Source organism: Bos taurus, chromosome 15, assembly GCF_002263795.3.
Source record: "Bos taurus isolate L1 Dominette 01449 registration number 42190680 breed Hereford chromosome 15, ARS-UCD2.0, whole genome shotgun sequence".
In the NCBI taxonomy this organism is placed as follows: Eukaryota; Metazoa; Chordata; class Mammalia; order Artiodactyla; family Bovidae; genus Bos; species Bos taurus.
This window is the reverse complement of record NC_037342.1, coordinates 20,611,765-20,627,429: the sequence shown is the minus strand read 5'-3', so window position 1 is coordinate 20,627,429 and position 15,665 is coordinate 20,611,765. Positions and strand designations below refer to the sequence as shown.

The 15,665-nt window shown below is 39.9% G+C and overlaps 1 protein-coding gene across 6 annotated transcripts in view; it reads left to right on the top strand.

Moving 5' to 3' along the window:
* Positions 1-15,665, top strand: part of ARHGAP20 (Rho GTPase activating protein 20) — a 215,923-nt gene that overhangs the window by 185,182 nt on the left and 15,076 nt on the right. For all 6 annotated transcript variants that reach the window (XM_005215783.5, XM_059874706.1, XM_059874705.1 and 3 more), the window contains 2 exons: positions 10,747-10,925; positions 12,690-12,851. In XM_005215783.5, coding sequence (XP_005215840.1) covers positions 10,747-10,925; positions 12,690-12,851 — 341 coding nt within the window. The remainder of the gene's footprint in view (positions 1-10,746; positions 10,926-12,689; positions 12,852-15,665) is intronic.

Below are 15,665 nucleotides of genomic sequence, written 5' to 3'. Positions count from 1 at the left end.
TTTTCATCAGTGCTTTTTTAGTTTTCAGTGTACTGGTCTTTCACTTTCTTGATGAAATTTGTTTTTAGGTATTTTATTCTTCTTGGTGCAGTTATAAATGGGATTATTTTCTTAATTTAACTTTCTGATAGCTTGTTATTAGTGTATAGAAACACAGCAGATGTATATTGGTTTTATATCCTGCAAATTGACTGAATTCATTTGTTATTTCTAAAGGTTTTTTGATGGAGTCTTTAAAGTTTTCTGTATATATTATTATTATGTAATCTACAAATAGTGGCATTTTTACTTTTTCTTTTCCAGTTTGGACATCTTTCATTTTTTTCCTGCCTACTTGGTTTGGCTAGGCCTTCCAATATCATGTTGAAGAATAATGATGAGAGTGGGCATCCTTGTTTCTAATCTTAGAGGAAAATCTTTTTGGCTTTTGACCATTGAGTATGATATCTGTCATATTAATATATGACCTTTGTTATGTTGGGGTACATTTCCTCTATTCCCACTCTGTTGAGGATTTTAATCATATTAATAAATGGATGGATTTTTTCAAGTGCTTTTTTAAATCTATTGATATGATCAAAGAAAAATCATATGATTTTTTTCTTCTGTTTTGTTAATACGGTGTATCACATTGATTGATTAGTGGAATATGAATCATCCTTGTATACCTTTAATAAGTCCAACTTGATTATGGCACTGATTTTTTTAATATATTTTTGAATTGAATTTGATGATTTCTTTGAGAATTTTTACCTATATGTTCATCAGAGATGTTGGCCTGTAATTTTCTTTGCTTGTGGTTTCCTTGACTGGTTTCGGTATCAGAGTAATTATGGCTTTGGCAAATGAGTTTAGAAGTGTTCCCTCATTTCCTACCTTTTGGAAGACTTTGAGAGTATTGGTATTAATTCTTATTTAAAGTTTTGATAGAATTCACCAATGAAGCTGTCAGGTCCTGGACTTTTATTTGTAGGGAGTTATTAAATTACTTATTCAGTATCCCTACCAATAATCAGTGTATTCAGATTTTCTGTTCATATTCAGCCTTGGAAGTTTGCATGTTTCTAAGAATTTATCCATTTGTCCTAGGTTTTCCAATTTGTTGGCATGTAATTGTTCATAATAGTCTCTTAATGATCCTGTATATTTCTGTGATGTCAGTTGCATCTCTTTCATTTCTGATTTTTTTTTTTTTTTACTTTAGTTCTCTCTCTCTTGTTGAGTCTGGCTAAAGGTTTATCAACTTTGTTTATTTTTTCAAAGAACCAGCTCTTATTTTCCTTGATCTCTTCTAGTGTCTTTTAGTCTCCATTTCATTTACTGCTCCTCTTAGCTCTGAAGTGAGTCTCTTGTAGGCGGCATGTAGGTGGGTCTTGTTTTTTATTCCATCAATCCCTCTCTGTCTTTTGATGGAAGAATTTAGTCCACTTATCTTTAAAGTAATTGTTAATAGGTATCTTATTGCCATTTCTATTGTTTCTGGCTGCTTTGTGGTTCCTCTGTTCATTTCTTCTCCTGCTGTCTTCCTTTGTGGTTTGATGACTTTCAGGTTCCTTTCTCTGTCATTATCTTTTGTGTATCTACTTTAGGTTTTTGCTTGTTGGTTACCACAAGGCTTACACATAACAACTTGTATTTATAACAGTGTTTATGTTGATACCAGTGTTTGAACACTTAGGAAAGCTCTACTTATTTATTCTCTACTCACCCAACATTTTGTTTTTTGATATCATATTTTGTGTCTTTTTTTATCTTGTGAATCCCTTGCTTAAATATTATAGCTAAAGTTATTTTTACTATTTTTGTCTTTTGACCTTTTCATTAATAATTCATTCACTACCATTACCATCAGGCTTCCCTGGTGGCTCAGAGGTTAAAGCATCTGCCTGGAATGCAGGAGATCAGGGTTCAATCCCTGAGTCGGGAAGATCCCCTGGAGAAGGAAATGGCAACCCACTCCAGTATTCTTGCCTGGAGAATCCCATGGAGGGAGGAGCCTGGTAGGCTGCAGTCCATGGGGTCACAAAGAGTCGGACACGACTGAGCAACTTCACTTTCACTTTCACCATTACCATATATTTGCCTTTACCAGTGAGATTTATGCTTTTATATATTTTGTTACTGGAGCCTGGTAGGCTGCAGTCCATGGGGTCGCTAAGAGTCGGACACGACTGAGCGACTTCACTTTCACCTTTCATTTTCATGCATTGGAGAAAGAAATGGCAACCCACTCCAGTATTTTTGCCTGGAGAATCCCAGGGATGGCGGAGCCTGGTGGGCTGCCATCTATGGGGTCGCACAAAGTCGGACACGACTGAAGCGACTTAGCAGCAGCAGCAGTAGCACCCTTTCTGTTCAGCTTAAAAAGATACCTTCGACATCTCTTCTGAGAATGGTTTAGGTTTAGTGGTGAGGAACTCTTTTATCTTTTGCTTGCTAGAAACCTCTATCTCCTTCAATTCTGAATGATAACTTTGGTAGGTGAAGTATTCTTGGTTGGAAATTTTTATCTTTTAGCACTTGGAATATATTGTGCTATTTCCTTCTGATCTTTAAAATTTCTGCTAAAAAATCTACTGATAGTCTTACAGGATTTCTTTGTACATAAAAAGTTGTTTTTCTCTTGCAGTTTTAAGATCTCTCCTTGTCTTTACCTTTTGACATTTTAATATAATGTGTCTTGGTATAGATCTCTGGGTTCATCTTATTTGGAACTGTCTGGGCTTCCTAGATTTGAATGTCTGTTTCTTTCCCCAGCTTAGGACAGTTTTCAGCCATTATTTTTTCAAATAAGTTTTCTTTCCCTTTTTATTTTTTTCTGAGACCTCTATAATGTGATGGTTAATGCACTTGATGTTGTCCCATAAGTCCTTTAATCTGTCTTCACCATTTTGCATTCTTTTTTTCTTTTTGCTGCTCTGATTGGGTGAGTTTCTCTGCCATGTCTCAAGTTCTCTGATCCTTTCTTCTACTTCATCAAATCTGCTTTTGACACCCACTGGTTATTTTTCAGTTCAGTTATTGTATTCTTCAGCTCTGTGACTTCTGTTTGGAACTTTCTTGTATTTTCTATCTTTAAGTTCTGACTGTGTTTATCCATTCTTCTCCGAAGTTTAGTGAGCATCTTTATGATCATTTATTGAACCTTTTACCAGGTACATTATTTATCTCCAGTTCATTAACTTTTTTTCTGATGTTTTATCTTGTCCTTTCTTTTAGAACATATTTCTGTTTCTTTGTTTTGCTTGATTCCGTCCTGGTTTCTATGCACTGGGTGACAGAGCCACCTCTTCCGCTTGAACTGCTGGCTTTGTGTAAGAGACGAACCTTTTTCATTCAACCCTGTCCTGGCTCTTGGTTTTCTCTCAACTGTTTGTAATTATCCAAGAAGCCTATCTTACATTTAATAGCTCTGGGTACTTAAGGAAGTGCCAAGATCAGTCAGTGTCCCAAAGGGGAGAGCTCAGTCAGCACCTTGATTCAGGCTGATTGGAAACCAAGTCCTCAGGCAGCAGCTTTTCAAGAATGCAAATTATGCAGTTCTATAGGACTGCAAGGATAAGCCCTGCTGGCCCCCAGAGCCAGGCTATCTGGAGGTGGCCTCTGGCAGCAGTCACAGAAATTGCATCTCCAGGTGGGTTTATAAGCTCCTTCTTGGGAGTCACTAGTGAACTGTAGTCACACAGGAGGAAGTGCAAAGATGGTGTCCCCTGGCTGCATCTTTGAGAGCACCTGCTTACCATCTAGGTGTGTGCCAGACCTGTTGCTTATCCCCAGGACTGAAGTTCCTAGACAAGCAGATAGCCTCTTTTACAAAAAAAGTGGGCGTGTGTTTCACACACTGTGTGATGCCCTGGAAATGGTAGTCTTCCAAGAACTGTCTCTATAATTGTTACAGTCCTGTGGGACCCAGGAATGCAAGCCCCCGTGACCAGGTCTTTCCCGGGTGGCAGCTGTAAGAACCATGTCACCAAATGTAAAAACCAGAGCACCAGAGTTGTGTGTAGAATCTCCTCTCCAGAAGATAAAAGCACTCTGGAGTACAGCAGAGCTCAAAAATGGTAGCTACTGGCTGACATGGGACAGATGGGGAGTACAAAAGATGGCATTCACTGAAAAAAAAAAAGGAAAAGGAAAAGAAGGGAAAGAAAAAGAGAAAATAGGGGGAGAGGAAAAATAAAAAGATGATACCCAACAGAAGTGCAGGGGGTTGGGGAAGGAAGATGGTGCTGCTGACTTTAGCAAGACAGAGAGAGAATAGGAAGATATTGTCCACCAGCCTCTGTCCAAGGGAGTAACCAAGCAGGTACCAGTGCTTTAAATTAGTAAATGAATCTCTTTCATATGACATCTGGATGCTTTGCAAATGGCTGCTTCTGCACTGAGCTCTGGGTTTGGTGAGCCTAGGCATAAACCCTTTAAGAACCCTTCCTTGGTTCCACAAAGCCCCATATGTCTCATGGACATGAGCCTTGTTGGTCTTCAAAGTGAGATGCTTTGGGGGTTTATCTCTCAGACAATGGATCTTAAAAGTTAGGGTGAGGTATGAACCCTTCACTCCTTCTGGAGAAGCTCTGGGTTTTGAGTTCCCTCCAGACTGGAGGTTGTTGTATTGGGGGTGGAGTTTGTAATGAGATTGTGTTTCAGCCTTTTCGACCCACTAGGATGTGGTTTCCCTCTCATTTGCCCAATGTAACAGGGTCTCTTTACCAATATGCAGATTATTTTCAGAAGAAGTTGTTCCATGTATAGTTTTAGATAAACTGTAACCATGGGAGAGGGTGAGTGCAAGAGCTTCCTACATATCCATCTTGCTAAAATTTCTTATTAAAAGTTTTTTGTTATGGTCATTATTTAATAATCAATAAGCACAAACTTTTAAGAATTACAATTTTTAATATTCAGTTTGTTCATTTAAGCATGAAAAGACTCTTAACTTGACTCTTGCTGGGATTGTTGAGGAAAGTTGTATGTTCATGAATTTTATTTGCTCTATATTTACATCATCGTAATATTTTTTATAACAATTGCATGTTTTTTCATCAGCCTTTGACATTTAGAAAGTAAGAGCTATGCATTAAAACCTCTGCAAGAAAGTAAACTTTAATGAAATTTTTTTCCGCTCAGTCCCAAAGGGAACATGAACTCTAAAATTGACTGTGGTATATAATAAAAGGCATGACTGCAGCTGAAAGCATTTATAATAAAGTACAAGACTCAATTTCTACTTTGTCCTCTGTCTATACTCATTGGATAGCTGAGTTTATAACTTTATGATAGAACATTCTTCCTAAGAAGTGTGTGAAACCGAAAAGATAAAATAAATCTAATAGTTTTCAAAATAGTGAAACCATATTAAATGTGAGGAAACTAGACTGAGTATAACTGCTGCTACTGCTAAGTCACTTCAGTCGTGTCCGACTTTGTGCGACCCCATAGACGGCAACCCACCAGGCTCCTCTGTCCCTGGGATTCTCCAGGCAAGAACACTGGAGTGGGTTGCCATTTCCTCCTCCAATGCATGAAAGTGAAAAGTGAAAGTTAAGTCGCTTAGTTGTGTCCAACTCTTAGCACCCCATGGACTGAAGCCTACCAAGCTCCTCCGTCCATGGAATTTTCCAGGCAAGAGTACTGGAGTGGGGTGCCATTGCCTTCTCCACTCAACATATATAAACATACATATTAAACAAACATTTGTACAGATTGACATTGCTGCCACAAAGGAACCCCTTTCTGAATTTAAGAATGGGTTCAGTTTCCTAAACTACTGATCAGTCAGTTCAGTCACTCAGTCATGTCCGACTCTTTGCAACCCCATGGACTGCAGCACACCAGGCTTCCCTATCCATCACCAATTCCCGGAGTTTGCTCAAACTCATGTCCATCGAGTCGGTGATGCCTCCAACCATCTCATTCTCTGTCATCCTTCTCCTCCTGCCTTCAGTCTTCCCCAGCATCAGGGTCTTTTCCAGTGAGTTGGCTCTTTGCATCAGGTAGCCAAAGTATTGGAGCTTCAGTTGCAGCATGAGTCCTTCCAATGAATATTCAGGACCGATTTCCTTTCCGATTGACTGGTTTGATCTCCTTGCAGTCCAAGGGACTCTCAAGAGTTTCTCCAACACCACAGTTCAAAAGCATCAATTCTTTGACACTCAACTTTCTTTATAGGCCAACACTCACGACCATACATGACGACAGGAAAAACCATAGCTTTGACTAGATGGACCTTTGTCAGCAAATTAATGTCTCTGCTTTTGAATATGCTGTCTAGGTTGGTCATAGCTTTTCTTCCAAGGAGCAAACGTCTTTTAATTTCATGGCTGCCTTCATCATCTGCAGTGATTTTGGAGCCAAAGAAAATAAAGTATGTCACTGTTTCCATTGTTTCCCCATCTGTTTGCCATGAAGTGATGGGACCAGATTCCATAATCTTAGTTTTTTGAATGCTGAGTTTTAAGCCAGCTTTTTCACTCTCCTCTTTCACTTTCATCAAGAGGCTCTTTAGTTCCTCTTCATTTTCTGCCATAAGGGTGGTGTTATCTGCATATCTGAGGTTATTGATATTTCTCCTGGCAATCTTAATTCCAGCTTGTACTTCATCCCGCCTGGCATTTTGCATGATGTACTCTGCATATAAGTTAAATAAGCAGAGTGACAATATACAGCTTTAACGTACTCCTTTCCCAATTTGGAACCAGTCCACTGTTCCATATCCAGTTCTAACTTTTGCCTCTTGACCTGCATACAGATTTCTCAGGAGGCAGGTCAGGTTGTCTAGTACTCCCATCCCTTGAAGAATTTTCCACAGTTTGTTGTGATCCACACAGTCAAAGGCTTTGGCCTAGTCAGTAAAGCAGAAGTAGTTGTTTTTCTGGAGTACTCTTGCTTTTTCTATGGTCCAACAGATATTGGCAATTTGATCTCTGGTTCTTCTGCCTTTTCATTCCAATCCCAAAGAAGGGCAGTGCCAAAGAATGTTCAAACTAGTACACAATTGCACTCATCTCACATGCTAGCAAAGTAATGTTCAAAATTCTCCAAGCCAGGCTTCAACTGTACGTGAACCATGAAATTCCAGATGTTCAAGCAGGATTTAGAAAACACAGAGGAAACTACTGGTATTATGTATAAAATAGATAACTAATGAGAACATACTGTATTGCACAGGGAACTCTACTTAATGCACTGTGGTGACCCAAATGGAAGGAAGTCCAGAAGGGAGAGGATGTATATGCATGACTGATTCTCTTTGATGTATGGTAGAAACTGACACAGAGAAGGCAATGGCACCCCACTCCAGTAATCTTGCCTGGAAAATCCCATGGACAGAGGAGCCTGGTAGGCTGCAGTCCATGGGGTCGCTAAGAGTCGGACATGACTGAGCGACTTCACTTTCACTTTTCACTTGCATGCATTGGAGAAGGAAATGGCAACCCACTCCAGTGTTCTTGCCTGGAGAATCCAGGGATGGGGGAGCCTGGTGAGATGCCATCTGTGGGGTCGCACAGAGTCAGACACGACTGAAGCGACTTAGCAGCAGCCTCAGAATCTGACAGGCAAGAATACTGGAGTGAGTAGCCATTCCCTTCTTCAGGGGATCTTCCTAACCCCGGGATCAAACCCAGGTCTCCTGCATTTCAGGCAGATTCTTTACCATCTGAGCCACCAGGGAAACCCAGAAACTAACACAACATTGTAAAGTAACTATATGGCAATAGAAATTAAAAATAAACAAATAAAGGGCTTCCAGTTCAAGATGATGGAGTAAAAGGACATGTGCTCATCTCCTCCTGCAAGATGACCAAAATTGCAACTAGCTATTGGACAACCATCAACAGGAGGACACTGAAACCCACTCCAAGAAAGATACCCCATGTCCCAAGCCAAAGAAGAAGCCACAGTGAGATGGTAGGAGGAGCACAATCATGATAAAATCAAATCCCGTTCCCACTGGGTGGGTGACTCACAAACCAGAGAACAGTAATACCAAAGAAGTTCTCCCACTGTTGTGAAGGTTCTGAACCCCACGTCAGGCTTCCCAACCTAGGTATCTGACAAAGGGACTGGGAATCACCAGGGAATCTGACCTTGAAGGCCGGCGGGATTTGATTATAGGACTTCCACGGGACTGAGGAAAACAGACTCCAGTCTTGGAGGGTACAAACAAAATCTTGTGTGCACCGAGACCCAGAGGAAAGGAGCCGTGAGCCCACAGGGAAGTAAACCAAAAGTACCTACTAGTGGTGGAGGGCCTCCTGTGGAGGCGTGGGTCCACAGAAACTCACCACAGGCACGGGGGCTCTGGCAGAAGCAAGCCAGGAAGGTCCCTCTTGGCGTAAACCCTCTTGGAGTTCACCATTAACCCGGCCATAGAGCCAGGAGACCCCAGGGCTGAGTCACCTCAGGTCAAACAGCTACCAACTACCTATGAGGGAGTGCAGCCCCACCCATCAGCAGATAATTGGATTAAAGCTATACTGAGCAAGTCCCTGCCCACCAGAGCAAGATCCAGTTTTTCCCATTGCCAGTTCTTCCCACCAGGAAGCTTACACAAGCCTCTTAGCCTCATCCTTCAGAGGGCAGACAGTTCTTGAAGAAGAACCATAGTCTCACAGTGGCTAAAACAAAACCATATTACAGAGAGTTCATCACAATGAGAAAGCAGAAAGTTATGTCCCAGATGAAAGGACAAGATAGAACCCCAGAAAAACTTCCCTAGCATGGGAAAGGAAATAGTCAACCAAGTCCAGGAAGCACAGAAAATCCCAGACAGAAAAAAAAAAAAAAAGAAAATCCCAGACAGGATAAACCCAAGGAGGAGCACACCAAGACACATAGTAATCAAACAAACAAAAATTAAAGACAAAGATAAAATATTAAAAGCAACAAGGGAAAAATGACAAATAACATACAAGGGAGCTCCCATCAGGCTGTTAGCTGATTTCTCAACAGAAAGTCTACAAGCCAGGAGGGAATGGCAGGATATGTCTAAAGTGGTGAAAGGAAGAACCTATAACCAAGAATACTCTGCCCAGCGAAACTGTCCTTCAGATTTGATGGAGAAATCAAAAGCTTTCCAGCAATCAAAAGTTAAGAGAACTCAGCACCACCAAACCAGTTTTACAACAAATGCTAAAGGAAATTCTCTAGGCAGAAAATACAAGATGTTTAGAGCTCCCACTATTCAGTTTTTTCCTTTCTGGGATTTCCTTCTTAAGGGAGTTCCCTTTATGTTACTTGCCATTTTTTGCTTGTTGCTTTTAATATTTTATCTTTGTCTTTAATTTTTTTCAGCTATTATCTCTTCAGATATTTTCTCAGGTCCTTTCTGTCTCTCTTCTCCTTTATAGTTGTTACTTGTGTGTTTGTTTTGAGGGCCAGAGGTGCATGCAGCAGAAAGATCCTAAAGGAACCTCAAAGAGCCATTTAAGTATCAAATTCTGTGTAAATCCATCAATTTTCATGTTAAAGTTAGATACAGATGACATCAGCAATGCTTTAGAACTATGATCTCACAAAATCGTGTTTCAGTGTTGACCTTTCTTACTTTTGCCTGTTTTGTTCACATTGTCTTTTATCGCCTGAATGTCTGCTCAGTTCAGTTACTGTCCAAGAATGACTTATTGAGTACTTACCAGATACAAGTCATGAAATTAGATCCTCTACCTACTGAGATCATGTTCACTCAAAATTCACATCAAATGCGGAAGCCTCCAAGATCAGTCTTGCGCTCGTAATGTGTAGATGTGTGCGTGCTAAGTTGCTTCAGTCCATGTCTGACTCTGTGCAACCCTAAAGACTGTAGCCTGCCAGGCTCCTCTGTCCATAGACTTTTCCAGGCAAGAATACTGCAGTGGGTTGCCATTTCCTGCTCCAGGGGATCTTCCTGACCTGGGGATTGAACCTGCATCTCTTGTGTCTCCTGCATTAGCAGGCAGGTTCTTTTCCCCTAGCACCACCTGGGTAGATAGATGTGATTTATTGGTTTTCTGAATGTTTTTTGTGCTTCCTTCTCCCCTTATGACATTTTATTTATTAATATACTTGCTTTCCCTACAGCCACCTATCGCCAGTCTTGTTCTACCCATTACGTTGTAAATTTTACTGTGGCAAGGGCAAGTCTCACTCATGTTTATATCCATCCATGCTGCCTTAAACATGCTTTTGAAAGTCGGGACTAAAAAGATACAGGAAAGTCTTTGCAGCTGGAAAAAATGTGGGGAAATGTGGAACATTAGCTTCCTGTCTCTGTTCTCAGTAGAGTAGAGCATCAGGTAATGATGCTCTATTGTTTCTAGAGCACATTTTAATAGAGATAACTCTTCTTCCCCTAGTTCTTCTTCCCCTTTGCTTCCCTTTTCCTCCTCCTCCTTCCCCTTCTCCTCTCCTCTCACCTTTTTTCCTTCTTCCTTTCATTATTTAATTGTGGCCTAGTTTAATCTTCAACTTTTTGTATGCTTTGTCTCAGCTTTAAAATGGGATATGTGCTGGTATGAAAATGTTTTACTTTAAGTTGTTACAGTTCAGTAAGGGATCCCTTCTTTCACCTTTGAAGACTTAGTGCCAGAACTCAACTAAGTAGACCAGTGATGTTCCCAAGAATAGGTGGGAGAATAATCCAAATGTTTGATTCTTCCTTAACTTATAGAATATTGAGCCATAATGGACATACTGTAAAAGGAAAACTGTAGAAATAAGATGAAGTGAATTGAATTATTTTTCCTAATAATCTCACTTCTTCCTTAGATTCAGGTCAGAAGACATTTAAAAGGAGAAGATCTATCATAAACTGGGCCTTTTGGCGGGGTTCTAGCATTCACCTGGATAACTTGCCTGTGTCACCAACGTCTCCTATCCCAGGACAGCTCTTCGGGGTTTCTCTGCCAGATATTTGTGAGAATGACAATCTGCCCAAAGCTGTCTTGGTAAGTCTCATTTTGGCCTATAGCACTAATAGAAAAGGAAGTTTGGGAAAGGAATGCTCTGGGAGGTAAATCTTTCCCTAAAAAAATGGGAAATTTATAGATACCCATTGCTTTGGCTGAGAATCTTTATTATTCCTCCAAAGAAAAAAAAATCTGATTAAGCTACTGCAGAGTCATAAGGCAGACATAATAGGGAGGGATAATCTAGCCTACTGATTTCAGGCAAGAGCCCCATTAACCTGCTCAGATAAATTAGAACCTACACTGCAGACAGAGAATCCACATTAGCCCTGACATTTTTCTCACAGCCTTTCTTGAACCCTGCATTGTTCGGAAAGTCTCATTTAATCACTTTAGCAACACAGACTAAATCTTAACATTTTTTAATTTGTATTTTATTTGTATTCCAAGTTTTTAAGTATAAAGATACATCTTCTGGTATTTAGTTATCTTTTGTATGTATAAGAGATCAAATGAAAGCCACTGAGTATATATTTTTTCCAGTTAATATAGTAAATGGGTCGTGTTAAAGAATATTTATTGAGTGTCCAGTATCCCCAAGCAATATGCTAGGTGCCTGGCCCTTTATTCTATGTTGTGCATCTATCTATAAGCTCCAGGTACTAATCTAGCCACTTTATTGCTTATCCTTCACAACAGATTTAGAAGGTAGTTATCATCATCATTACCATCATCCCTACTCTACAAATAAAAGGGAAACCCCCGCCCAAGTTTACCAAAGGTCACGCCATAAATATGTGTCATAGCTAGGTTCCAGATCCCATGGGTTGCTTGTCTCCAACACCCATTCTCTTCCTGTACAGCAAGCAGAGGGCACACAACTATAAAGAAAGTGAAATAAAAGACTGAATTGAATGGATGGAATGGAGAAAGCTTCCTAAAGGAGATGATTTTGGAAGCTGATTTTAAAAGAAGGAAATAGTGATTTCCCTGATAGTTCAGCGGTTAAGAATCCACCTTTCAATGCAGGGGACAAGGATTCAATCCCTGGTCAGGAACTAAGATCCCACATGCCACAGGGCAGCTAAGCCTGCGTACCACAATGAAGACTCAGCACAACCAAAAAACAACAAAAACATAATATTTGTTAAAAAAAAAAAAAAAAGAAGAAGAAGGAAGTAAAGTGTAAAGCCACATGAAAAGAAACACAAGCAAGGGGACTTCCCTGGTGGACCAGTAGTTAAGAATCTGCCTTTCAGTACCATGGGTTCTATCCCTGGGCAGGGAACCGACCAAAGATCCCACATGCTATGGGGCAGCTAAGCCCATGTACCTCAATGAAGAGCCTGCATGCAGCAACTAAGACCTAACACAGCCAGAAACAAATACCCCAAAAAAGAAAGAACAAGATAAGCAAGTGGAGAATGAATTTGGGAAGAGCATTTTCATACTTGGGGAAAAGAATCCATATTGGAGAGTAATGGGAGAATACTTAGGGAGGAGAGAGACAAGTTAACAGGTACCTTGAAGTGACTGCTGGTTCACTGAAAAAAGTCTCATTAAAGCAAGTGTTTAAAATGTTTTAGATGTTAAATATAGCAAGCGTAAATAGGAGAAAGAAATTTAGAGATGCCAAAAAGCAAGTAGAGTTTAATCCTCTAGCAGGCCTTCTAGCCCCAGGCCTTCAGGACTTTCCCCTGGTACACCCCAACCTCTAGCAGCTGGAAAGAGCAAATATATGTTCCCTTGCTTGTTCTGCATGAAGTGCCATCTTGATTTTCTTTTTCTTTTGCTTCCCCATAGGATATGCTTTTATTTCTTAATCAGAAAGGACCTCTCACAAAAGGCATCTTCAGACAGTCGGCCAATGTGAAATCCTGCAGAGAGCTGAAAGAAAAACTGAATTCCGGAGCTGAAGTACAACTAGACTGTGAATCTATTTTCGTAATAGCATCTGTCTTAAAGGTAGGAAGGTTTCTCCCTTCATCCACCCCACAGCATAGCTCTGGAGAAAGACAATTGATTTATCTCATTGTAACATTACTCCCATCTGAAGAAGACCATGATAAAAATAGAATCTGAAAAGTGTTTAAAAAAAAAAAAAAACTTCATACAGTCATGTGTGTGCTCAGTTGTGTCTGACTCTTTGTTACCTGATGAACTGTAGCCCACTAGACTCCTCTTTGTCCACAGGATTCTCCAGGCAAGAATACTGAAGTGGGTTGCCATTTCCTCCTCCAGTGGTCACAGAATCACACTGGCATTTAAAAGCCACTTCTAATGATGTGGCATGTCAGATAGTCATTTTAAAATTTTTCATCCCACGTCACTGTCCCCATCTTCACTTCTGCTACCCCATGCAAAAAAGAAAAAAAGATGAAATGAAAATTAAAAACAATTATAACACACAGTATATTTACCAAAATAAACATCCCGATTAGATGACTTTCTCACAGTCTATCTTCCTAAGACAAAATTTTCAAAAATAAACTTTTATTAAACTTCAAAGCAGAGTTTTACCATAATAAACAAACATTTGCCTAATAATTAAAATATTGCTCACTGAGAGTAGTGAAAATTCTCTTCAGTTATACAGTATCCCCCCTCAATGCTTTTTAAAAAGTAAAGGTGGAGCAAGAATGATTGCAACATCTAGTCCTTCTTTTATGAACCCCTTACCACATTTGGTATCCTTGATCCCATGTATATCTGATATTTCACAATAAGCTTCTTTGCTGCAAGCATTTTTGCTACAGACATTTTAGACATATAACCATATAATTAACCTTATGGTAATTTTGCTAAAAAAATAAAATAAGTGGTTGACAGTTTGTTTTGACCTATACAATATAAAAAGCATGACAGATGACAGTGATTTGTCCCAAGAATTGGTTTCACATTTTGAAATATACTACATTGGAGTTGAAAGAGACCAAGGGCCTTGAAGACATAGCATGAACCCACATTTCCCTTAGAACTCTGAAATGTTTATCAAGAACAAATGGCAATATGCCAAGAACAAAAAATAATGTGCAAGGCTTTCACAGAAACTCAGGCACAAATATGTATCCTAGTACCTAGTATTTGAAGCTTGATGCCTCTCCTAAGAAATCTGAGGAAAAAATCAAAAAGTGCAATGCTGAACAAGAGACAAATCAACAATCTGTATATATACGCATATACGTGTGTGTGTGTGTGTATTGTGAATGAAAGACTTGGAAGACAAATGCTTTAGTATAACCCATGAAAAAATATCGAATTAATAATATGAATTGTGCAGTATTGCCATGAATCTATACACATTTTATTTTTTAACTTTTTATTTTGTATTGGAATATGGGAGACTAGCAATGTTGTGATAGTTTCAGGTGAACAGCAAGGGGACTCAGCCATTCATACACATGTGTCCATTCTCCCCCAAACTCCCCTCCCATCCAGGCTGCCACATAACATTGAGCAGAGTTCCCTGTGTTATACAGTTGGTCCTTGTTGGTTATCCATTTTAAATACAGCAGTTACACACATTTTAAATGTGTTCAAGTGTTTTGTATTTCACAATAAAGTCTTTAATTCTGTTATTCTAATTGTTTTATTATGTCCTTCTTAGTATCCCTCATTTATTTTTTGTTATTTTATCTTTTATGGCAGAACTGCCTTATAGCCAGTTCATTATTTGATTAAAGTATTTGCTGGAGAAATGCTTGTGGCAAAAATGTCTATGGCAAATAAGCTTACTTATGGCAAAAAAGCCAGATCCTCCCCCTTCCCCCCATCATGACACCACCCCCCCACCTATGGTTACTTAACTCACATCCATAGTTGAGTTGATCTTATGAAATGTTTTCCTCCTCACATTCATGAAAATACCTCACATTGTTTGAAAATCTAGAGTCAAAACTAGCTTTTTGCAGAGCTTTTGACCTGAGCAATAGCTTCTGCAGATCAGAATCAGGGTTGGAAGGGATTCTGGGGGAGCTGGAGGCTCCCTCTCTGGACAGGGTTGGAATGTCCCAGAGCCAGGGGTAGAGACAGTGCCCCAGCCCGCATCCCCAGGCCTGGAGCGTAAAAACCAAATTAAGGAAAGCATGATGAAGAAGACTCCTGCATGTGCCTCCTCCTGGTCAGTTCCTTACACAATCATATTTTATGACTTAGTGAATAATCAGATGCCTCTTGATAAAAGAGCCTCGTCTGCTCTTAAACAACCCCACCATAGAGTTTCACAATAAAGTGTCACTCTAAAGAACTGGAGAGGGGCTTCCCTGGTCGCTCAGTGGTAAAGAATCCGCCTGCCAGTGCCGGAGACACAGGTTTGATCCCTGCTCCAGGAGGATCCCATATGCCGAGGAGCAACTAAGCCCATGCAAAACTATTGAGCCCGTGCTCTAAAGCGTGGGAGCTGCGACCACTGAAGCCTGTGTACCTAAGAGCCTGTGTTCCACAGCAAGAGAAGCCACTGCAATGAGAAGCCCCTACTTGTCACAACTAGAGAAGAGCCTGTGCAGCAAGGGAGATCCAGCACAGCCTAAATAAATCAATAATTTTTTTAAAAAAGAACTGGAAAATTGGAGCTAGGGTCATCTAATTTATTTTACACAGGGTTTGTGATTACCTTTCAGTCCTGGAGTACAAAAAAGGTATGTATAGTGTGCTTAGCCAGATACATAGCAGGCATGCAAGTATATGCATGATAAATTTTTCTTTGATTTTTGTCATAAAATTAGGCTTTCTCCCATTTTTTAATAAGCCTATGTTTTAGAAATTTTTCCTTAGTATGCT